Here is a 10773-nt window from a genome sequence, read left to right on the forward strand (position 1 = left end):
GAGACAGAGTCTTGCTCTGTCACCCAGGCTGGAGTGCAGTGGCTCAGTTTCAGCTAACTGCAACCTCCATCTTCCAGGCTCAAACGATTCTCCTGCCTCAGCCTCCAAAGTAGCTGGGACTATAGGTGTGTGCCACCACACTCAAGTAATTTTTTTGTATTTTTGGTAGAGACGGGGTTTTGCCATATTGCCCAGTCTGGTCGGGAACTCCTGATATCAAGTGATCTGCCCACCTCAGCCTCCCAAAGTGCTGGGATTACAGGCATGAGCCACCTAGCCCGGCCATACCAGTATAATTTATAACCAAAAAGTAGAAACAGACCAGTGTTCATCTACTGATAAATGAATCATGTAATATATCCATACAGTGTGGAATATTATTTGGCTATGAATGAATTCAAGGAATGAAGTATTGATACATGCTGTAATATGGATGAACCTTGAAAACATTATACCAAATGAAATAAGCCAGACACAAAAGGGCACATATTACATGACTTACATGAAGTGTCCAAAATAGACAGATCATCAGAATAGGCAAAATGAAATAAAAATAGACATAGAGATACAAGGTACATTAGCAGTCTCCAGGGGTGGGAGTAGGATGAATGGACAGTGACTGCTAATAGGTACAACATTTCTTCTTGGAGTGATGAGAATGTTGTAAAATTCATTGTGATGATAGTTGCACAACTGTGAATATACTGAATTAAACCCTTGAATTATCCACTTAACACAAGCAATTTATATGATATGTTAATTTTATCTCAAAACTATACCTCTTCTTGAATATACTATATACTATAATGTTTTAGATGGTCTGATATCTATAATTAAATTATAATTAAATTCAAAATTCTGCTAAGATCAACTCTGCCTCAAACCAAGATTAAATAGGTGTAAAAAACAACAGACAAATTGGTCATTAATGTCACTTTTTTTCCTTGTAGCATAGCCTTACCTTAGACTCAAGGCCATTAAATACTTACTAAATCCAGGAAAACAATATCAAATGAAATAAAACAGAAGGGATTTATACTGTTATTTTATTCGGGAAAGCATAATACAATTGCAGCATATCCACTTGAGCTTCGTTCACCTACTGTAGACGCAGTGTCCATGATTAAATTTAAATAAATAAAATTAAGCCAGAAGCAGGCCTGGGCTTCTTAGTCCCAGCTACTTGGGAGGCTGAGGTGGGAGAATCTCTTGAGGCCAGGAGTTTAACACTGCAGCACATTATGATGGTGCCTGTGAATAGCCACTGCACTCCAGCCTGGGCAACATAGTGAGACCCTCATCTCTAAAATAAGTAAATACGTAAAATTAATTAATTTAAAAATAATATTAAAATAAGACAATAGATTATGCAAGTAAAACATAAAAGCTTTAGCCACCGAGCTATTTCCCTAACTCACTGTCTGGTTTTAAGCAGAAGAGTTTGTAAAAATATTTACATATCAGTGATTAAATCACCATCATTCCTATAGATCTATTAACCAAGTATATTGATACTATAATGTTTATAATCATATTTATACTCTGTGATTTTCAAATATTGAAATAACATTCACTTTCTATAATAAATTTTATTCAGCAAAAATACCTTTTTTTTTGAGAAAGAGTCTTGATCTATTGGCCAGGGTGGAGTGCAGTGGCATGATCTCGGCTCACTGCAAACTCCGCCTCCCAGGCTCAAGCAATTCTCTTGGGTCAGCCTCCCGAGTGGCTGGGATTACAGGTGTGTGCTACCACCCTCGGCTAATTTTTGTATTTTTAATAGAGACGGGATTTCACCATGTTGGCCAGGCTGGTCTTGAACTCCTGACCTGAGGAAATCTGCCCACCTCGGCCTCCCAAAGTGCTGGGATTACAGTTGTGAGCCACCGTGTCCGGCCCTAAAAAGACTCTTAAGATGATATTTAATTTATGTGAAATTTTTCTCCAGTGTGATTTGGTTTTCAACTAGTTCAACTAAGGTGCTACTGGTGATTAAAATTAGAGTATTTAGTTCCTGACAACTATGAGATTATCATAATAAGGAGAGTAAATTGTATGTGTAGGCATTAAAGAGGAAGATTTAGAAAACAGTACCTCTAATCATTAGGAACCCTGAAGGGAATCTAAAAGTTTTGTTTCATGTCTTGTTGTTGATTTCATTCAATATTTACATTCTCTTTTAATTTCTACATGCAGATTTGACTGTGCAGATCGACAGTTCCATTCTATTCCTGCAACCTGGCAAGCTCTCATGGATAATCCATATGATGTGAAAGAACTTATTCCTGAATTCTTCTATTTCCCAGAGTTTTTGGAAAATCAAAATCGTAAGAAATAGGGGATTAAAAATTTGACTAGTAGGTCCCAATGGAGGAGCCTCAAAAATGTCTTTCAGGACATTTTTATAATATCCTGTAGATTATTTAAGATTCATTCTGTCTATGGATTACTTAGTGACAGGGCTGAACTAATGATATGAGTCTTACCTTCCAGGGAAGTGCTATAGGGAACTAAGCTAAAGGGGTCAAATTTGAATCATTAAGAGAATTTATCAGACTATAGTGTACAGTGTTTACTAGGGAAGCAAAAATGACCATATGCTATTTCAGCTATATATACTACTTAGGTTAAAAGTGTTTGAGTTAGATAAGGTGAGGATTTAAACTAACCATCAGCTGACTACAGGTCTATTAACCAACTCCATGGCCAAACTCATGTCTTCATATATACAGTTTCACTGGAACACAGCCAGCCAATTCCTTTTTTTTTTTTTTTTTTTTTTTTGAAACAGGGTCTCACTTTTTCCTTAGGCTGGAATGCAGTGCCATGATCACTACTCACTGCAGCCTTGACCTCCTGGGCTCAAGCAATCCTCTCAGCTCAACCTCCTGAGTAGCTGGGACTACAGGTGTGCACCACCATGCCTGCATTTATTTTTGGAGAGATGGAGTCTCACTTTGTTGTCCAGGCTGGTCTCGAACTCCTGGGCTCAAGTGATCCTTCCACCTCGGCCTCCCAAAGTGCTTGGATTACAGGTGTGAGTCACCATGCCTGCCAGCCAATTCATTTTTGTATCATAGAAGGTTACTTTCAAAGTAGGAATATCAGCAGGTTTGAGTAGTTGCAACAGATATGATATCACTCACAAAGCCAAAAATATTTATTCTTTGACCTTTTATAGGAAAAGTTTGGTAACTCCTGATTTAGAGCATGCAAGAGTAGGCAAATTAAAATGACAGGGTAAGTTACTATAATATTTGAAAAATTATGCTTTTGAAGTAGAGAAGTATGAAGTTAAATATTAATACATTTTTAAATGTCCAAATTCTTTTCCTGTGAGGTAGTTTTACATTTACTTTTAAGTACAAATAAGGAAAATAGCAATATTTTTACTATTGGTGTTCTTTAGGGAGGTTCCACAATGTTAAAGAGTTATTGCCAACTTTTTTCCCTGCCCTAACATGTAGTGTTAATGTTTGACCCGTCGTTTACTCAGTACAATTATTTGTCTTACTGAGGAGAACATATCCAGGGCTTAATGTCACTTTGTGCACTCTGGAACAGGCTGTTGGAGGCAGGGCATCACAGTAAGGCAGTCAAAATTGGTGACTTTCAGAAAATGAGGTAAATCTGTTGTCTGAGTCTGATCCTAAACTCTCAGTCAGCTGTTGGACTGGATTATCCTAAAGCAGAGTATCTAGAATAGGAGGGATGAGCAGACTACATTTGGATGGAGAACTTAAGGTACTCTTTAACAATTTATATCAGAGTTAGTTGCTATCTTTAGCAACATTGTCTTGATGGCCTCCACTTCTGACTATACATTGCCTCTTTGAAGTGAGCTGTTTGGGAGAAAGTAAATATATCAATTAGAATGCCTTTAAGAATAAAAAATTAAAAAACAAAGAAAAACAGAATGCCTTTAGGAAAAAATTTTAATAAAACCAGCTCAAAATTGTGCAAACAAGGAAATTTTAGTGTTTCCCATAATAAAAATCCTGAGGTATGGAAATTTCAGATAGCTTAGCATCATCAGCGCTAACTTTTTTTCTGTATTTTTCACTGTGCCATTCTGAGTATTTTGACTTTGGCTGGTTCCTCTCATGGTCACAAATACCTAATGCAATTTTAGGCATCATAGGCAGATCCAACAGTATCTTAGAAATAAGTGAGGCTGTTAATCCATTGTGTCCTTTCTTAAGAGTGAAAAACTCTTCCTCATAACTTCTCATTCTCCAGAACTGGGTCATATACCAACCCCTAGACCAGTCACCTGGAATGGGCATGAAATATAGGGCAGAGATGGACACTTGAATGAAATAAAGGTTCTGCTAGCAAATAAAAAGGGGGAATGACTATCAGGTGGGCAACAAATAGTATCTGCTACACTGTGATGGGTTTAACATAAAACCAAAGACACTGTGCATCCTGTCATTTTATGACATTTAAACTCCTCTCCAACTTGTGATACACTGGTATTTTAAGGTGGCACACTGGTATTTTAAGGCCTTCTTTTTTAAAGGTCTTTTGTGTTAACAGTCCCCCTTCTACCTCTCCACGTTGTATAAACAAAAAAACCCCTCATATTTGGGAAAATTTTATCAAAATGCCATGTTCTAACCATATGAGCAGATGTTTATTATGCAAGTATCTTTTTAGAATAGTGGTATGTAAATATGTTATTCTTCATCAGACAAATATAACTGTTCCAGTGAGTGAGTTTAAGGTATGAGTTACACCAAAAAGCTTTAAGGAGCTGTATTTTGTAAGTGTACTGTTAGAGGGACTGTGTCCCTCTCATCATTTTAAGTGTGAGAAGAAAACTTAATTTTGCATTTTGGTCAGATTAAGATAAGGGTTGTAGCTATAGTTTTCCCCACTTTTCTTGCTTAACAACTTAATTCTTACTCTAATTTACATTATAATAGCTAATTTAAAACTAGTTATTTTTGTTTTTAAATTAACTGGTATGTACTCCAATAGATAAGAATTTTAAAAGAAAAAATATGTTTTGCGTGGGAATGTGCCCTTATTATTGTTTGTTTTACTTTGTTTATTATAATCTAAAATGGTTTGATACATTTTCTTTTTACATGTCTTAGAATTTAACTTGGGTCGTCTACAAGTTTCCAGAGAATTAGTAAATGATGTCATTCTCCCCAAATGGGCTAAATCAGCTGAAGATTTCATCTATAAACATAGGAAAGCTTTGGTGAGACTTTTGCATTTAGTTATTAGACAGAATAAGATAAAAGATGTGTTTTCCAGGGGATGGGATAATCTGACTTAATTATTTTTCTAGATTAATTTGTAATTTATCATATAAGCTGACTTTAGAAAGTACAATATGGTAATTTATTTTGAGGCTATGAATCTTCTGATATAGTGAGACTGTAGTATAGTACCATGAAAATATATATATATATAGCAAAATATTAAACATTTCAGCTCTGTAAAATGTCCATCTGCTGTATATGTAAATGTTCCAGTCACCAAGCTGGTGTAGTTTGGTGTTTTACAGTTTTCACATTTATTTTAAGTCTAACAAGGATGAGTACATTTTTGTTTTCTCTGAAGGATTTCACTAAGCTTTTAAAAGAAAGGCATCTAAGCCAAGCGCAGTGACTCACACCTGTAATGCTAACACTTTTGGAGATGAAGGAGGCTAAGGCCTCACCTGAGGTCAGGAGTTCAGAGATCAGCCTGGCCAACGTGGTAAAACTTCATCATGGTGAAACTAAAGATAAAAAAATTAGCCAGGCGTGGTGGCGCATGCCTATAATCCCAGCTACTCAGGAGGCTGAGGCAGGAGAATCGCTTGAACCCAGGAGGCAGAGATTGCAGTGAGCTGAGATCACGCCATTGCATTCCAGCCCGGGTGACAGAGCGAGACTCTGTCTCAAAAAAAAAAAAAAAAAGGCAGCTAAACCTTAAATGCTACTTTAAAAAATGTATGGCTGGACACAGTGGCTCACACCTCTAATCCCAGCACTGTGGGAGGCCAAGGTGGGCAGATCACCTGAGGTCAGGAATTTGCAACCAGCCTGGCCAACATGGCGAAACCCCATCTCTACTAGAAATACAAAAAATAGCTGGGTGTGGTGGCGGGTGCCTGTAATCCCAGCTACTCAGAAGACTGAGGTAGGAGAATCTCTTGAACCCAGGAGGCGGAGGTTGCAGTGAGCTGAGATCACACCACTGCACTCCAGCCTGGGAGACAGAGCGAGACTCCATCTCAAAAAATAATAATAATAAAGTATTAGTTTTTAGTTAAATTTCCTAATTTGGAATTGAAGGACTAGTGAGGGTTAGTTTAACATTGATATTGTGTTGCTATCTTGCAGATGATACTGATGGCTCCACTTTTCCCCACAGTAGCCCACTTTATTCTCTACCTAAGCTGAAATGTTGGAGGACTCTGAAAATAATTAAGCCAGTACTTGGAAACATTTTTTATCATTATATATTTATAAAATAAGTATATATTTATAAAATTCAGAATTCAATTATAATATTTGTAAGCCTTAACCCTATTCATGAATAAGGAATTTAGAAAAAATTTAGAAAAGCAAAAATAAGTTCAGCCAAGTGTGGGTGGTGTGCACCTGTAGTCCCAGCTACTTGGGAGGCTGCAATGAGAGGATCACTTGAGCCCAGGAGTTTGAGACCAGCCTGGGCAATATAGCAAGACCCTGTCTCTTTAAAAAAAAAAAAAAAAGACTTATTTGGGAATGAATGATGAACTGCAGTCTGATAATACTTGTGCCCTGGTGAACCATTAGGGGCCAGAGATGTACCCAGGAAGGCAAAGGTTTTTAAAGGTAGAATGAGGAAGTTTACATAAGTTGTTTTGAAACAATTATCCTTGACCACAAGGATTAATAACAAGGATGGCATTATTCCAAGGTTGAACAGGCATTTGCTGGGCAGACATCCTCGCAGAAGTATTCTTGGTGTATGGTTGTGGTTTTCAGAGTGTCTTTGTGATAGTCTTTATTGTAGGCATGTATGCATAAGAGCCCCTTCTTTATGGCCTCTCCACTAGATTTTGTTAGGTTTTGGCATAAGGGACTCCATTTTTATCCATACAGCTTTCACAACCCTATTAATAAGATATTAGAATTATGTATTTCAGTTATGTATTACTGAGTAACAAACTGTTCCAAAATTCAGTGGCTTAAAAGTATAGCCATTTTAGGGGAAGGATAGCATTAGGAGAAATACCTAATGTAGCTGACGGGTTGTTGGGTGCAGCAAACCACCATGGCACATGTATACCTACACAACAAACCTGCATGTTCTGCACATGTATCCCAGAACTTAAAGTATAACAATAAAAAAAAAAAAAGTATAGCCATTTTATCATCATCTCCCACAGTTTAGTGGGTTAGCTGGTCTCAACTGAGGAATTCTGCTGTTGCTTGAAGTTCTCATGCGGTTAGTTACAGTCATGTGGCAGCTGGGATTGGAGTCATCTGAAGGCTGCGTTGAAACAGTAGGATACTAGCTTTTCTCCCTCTCCATGTAATCTCAGGATATCTCCTCTCCAACTGGGTAGTGAGACTCCTCACCTGGCAGCTAAGTGCTCTCCAAAAGTGGAAACTTCCACTATTTCTTCATAGCATCACTTCTGCCACTTTATAATGTTTAAACAGTAACAGTATCAATGCCAGATTGAAGAGGAGGGAAATTGAGCTGCATCTTTCAATGTTAAGAGTGAGAAATAATTTGTAGCTATATTTTTGTTGCTGTTGTTGTTGTTGTTTTGAGATAGGGTCTCACTCTGTCGCCCAGGCTGGAGTGCAGTGGCATGATCTCAGCTCACTGCAAGCTCCGTGTCCCAGGTTCATGCCATTCTCCTGCCTCAGCCTCCCGAGTAGCTGGGGCTACAGGTGCCCACCACCATGCCTGGCTAATTTTTTGTATTTTTAGTAGAGATTGGGTTTCACCGTGTTGGCCAGGATGGTCTCAGTCTCCTGATCTCGTGATCCACATGCCTCAGCCTCCCATAGTGCTGGGATTACAAGCATGAGCCACCGCACCTGGCAAGAATTTTTAGCTATCTTTAATCAACATATATTCTGCCCTCTGGTCAAAACTTATTTTACTCCTACATGCAAAATATATTCACTTCCTCTCAAGACACCCTTCCCCTAAAACCCTCATCTCATTAAGGAAAGAATTGGCAAATTGTTTCTGTAAAGGGACAGATAGTAAATCTTTTGGCTTCGTTGGTCATAAGATCTATGTTGCAGCTACTCAGTTCTGCCGTTGTACTGCAAAAACAAATGGATGTGGCTGTGTTCTACTACTAATCTACAAATCTGGCAGCAACTCAGATTTGACCCACAGATAGTAGTTTGCTATTCTGCATTAAGGCTTGAGGCCTAAAATTCAGGATCTCATTATCTAAGTCAAGTCTATGTGTGGATGAAATTACTCAGATGTGGCTCCTCTTGGATCTGAAGCCTGAACTAAAGAGGCAAGTTATCTGCCTCTATGTAACAACAGTGGTATGAAAGGATAAGAGAACTTTTAAGAGACACTCCCATTCAAAAGGAGGAGGAAAACAGGAGGCTTCTAGCAGTCACAAATACAAATACTGGTTTATAGCAATTCAGAATTCCAGGAAGGACACGCTCTCAGATCTTCTATTAGAGTCCAGTCCTGTTTCCTGAGAGGGGTGCTCAGTGGCTCTTGGTTCTACCTTTGAGCTTTGGCTCCTCACTAAGTCATTCTTTTTATTCCATTTTTAAAAAAAAACAAAAACAAAACTTTGTTTACATGAGTATTTTTGTCAGCCTCTTTCCTAACCACAGTGAATTGAAAGCCAAAGATCTCTCTTCTTTTTTAAACAGTTTCTCTCTTTTACTCTAAACTAGTCTAATTCCATTTAAAACCTTACAGGTTTCTCATGCGTCAGGTCTGTTGGACAAAAGCCATTCAACATTACTTTACAAAACAGTCCCTTCTCTACTTTGGGTTGGATGGGCGGCTACTATGGAAAAATGATCTTAAGATTCTTAGACACTCTATTTTCTAGTTGAGTGGGTCTATGGGGTACAACCTTAAATCTTTCTGAGGTCCCAACAGATTATTTTACAGCCAAACACTTGAACTAAACTTTTATCCAAGACCATACTTTACTGGTGACATTCTGATTTGATAGTTGCCTTAGGCAATTTCTCATTTCGAGAGTCTTTGCCCTCTAGAGATCCCGGGACTGAGAAATGTCCCCTGGCTGGAGTGCAGTGACATTATCACAACTCACTGCAGCCATGTCCTCCTGGGCTCCAGTGATCCTCCCACCTCAGCCTCCTGAGTAGCTGGGACTATAGGTGCATATCACCATTCCCAGCTAATTTTTTTGTAGTGGAGCGGGGGTTTTGCCATGTTGCCCAGGCTGGTCTGGAACTCCTGGGCTCAAGCAATCCACCTGCTTTGCCCTCCCAAAGTGCTGGGATAACAGACATGAGCCACCATGCCTGGCTCTTGCAATGGTTTTATTTTTGAATCCAGCAGTATCTGGCTTTTTTATGTTTTCTTTAAATTGTGCTTAAAAATCAAATAGTTCACTTTTGGCTGGGCGTGGTGGCCCACACCTGTAATCCCAGCACTTTGGGAGGCCAAGGCAGGTGGATCACCTGAGGTCAGGAGTTCGAGACCAGTCTGGCCAAATGTTAAAACCCCATCTCTGGCCGGGCGCAGTGGCTCAAGCCTGTAATCCCAGCACTTTGGGAAGCCAAGACGGGCGGATCACGAGGTCAGGAGATTGAGCCCATCCAGGCTAACATGGTGAAACCCCGTCTCTACTAAAAAATACAAAAAAAAAAAAAAACTAGCCCGGCGAGGTGGCGGGCGCCTGTAGTCCCAGCTACACGGGAGGCTGAGGCAGGAGAATGGCGTAAACCCGGGAGGCGGAGGTTGCAGTGAGCTGAGATCCAGCCACTGCACTCCAGCCTGGGCGACAGAGTGAGACTCCGTCTAAAAAAAAAGAAAAAAAGAAAAAAACCATCTCTACTGAAAATACAAAAAATTAGCTGGGTGCGGTAGCAGGCACCTGTAATCCCAACTACTTGGGAGGCTGAGGCAGTAGAATCTCTTGAACCTGTGGGAGGCGGAGGTTGCAGTGAGCCAAGATCACACTGCACTCCAACGTGGGTGACAGAGCGAGAGATTCCGTCCCCCCCACAAAAAAATCAAATAGTTCACTTTTTAACCCATCTTACTCCTCTCATACTTTATCACAGGCGCCTGAAGGAAGCCAAATGGCACTTAAAATGTTCTGTTTGGAAGTCTGTACACCCAAATTCATGAGTTCATTCTTTCATATAACTAAAACATGAGTCCCGTTTTCTCCTGTCTCCAATTTCAACAATTTCCTCACTGTCTTTCAAGTTATCACTAGTAATTTCCAGGAGGTCTCTACCTGCCACCCTGTCCTTCTCTTAGTAAGTGGTTACTGTGAGGGAGAGAATGATTTGCAGCCATTTTGTCCACCTAAGTGTGGTTTCACTGTTTCCTTAAATTGATCTTTTTTTTTTTCTTGAATTGAATTTCTAGACAACTATTTCAATGGAAATTTTACCACAGAGATGCATTCCATAGCTGTCTTTTAGCTCTTTTGTTATTATTTTTGGGCTGTTATAAGCATATTTGTATTTTATTTGCCTATTAGGAAATGCATGTATTAATATTAATAAATATATCTACATTATAGTAGATAGGAATAGTTAATATTGAATAAATGCTTGCCATTATTTCGAGATAATT

General features: G+C 39.0%; 1 protein-coding gene across 2 annotated transcripts in view; it reads left to right on the top strand.

The window, feature by feature from the left end:
- The window catches only part of NBEAL1 (neurobeachin like 1), a 220591-nt gene that overhangs the window by 172190 nt on the left and 37628 nt on the right, over positions 1–10773 (top strand). For both annotated transcript variants that reach the window (XM_026454600.1, XM_026454601.1), the window contains 2 exons: positions 2197–2327; positions 5103–5212. In XM_026454600.1, the coding sequence (XP_026310385.1) occupies positions 2197–2327; positions 5103–5212 (241 nt within the window). The remainder of the gene's footprint in view (positions 1–2196; positions 2328–5102; positions 5213–10773) is intronic.

Source organism: Piliocolobus tephrosceles, chromosome 11 (genome assembly GCF_002776525.5).
Source record: "Piliocolobus tephrosceles isolate RC106 chromosome 11, ASM277652v3, whole genome shotgun sequence".
In the NCBI taxonomy this organism is placed as follows: Eukaryota; Metazoa; Chordata; class Mammalia; order Primates; family Cercopithecidae; genus Piliocolobus; species Piliocolobus tephrosceles.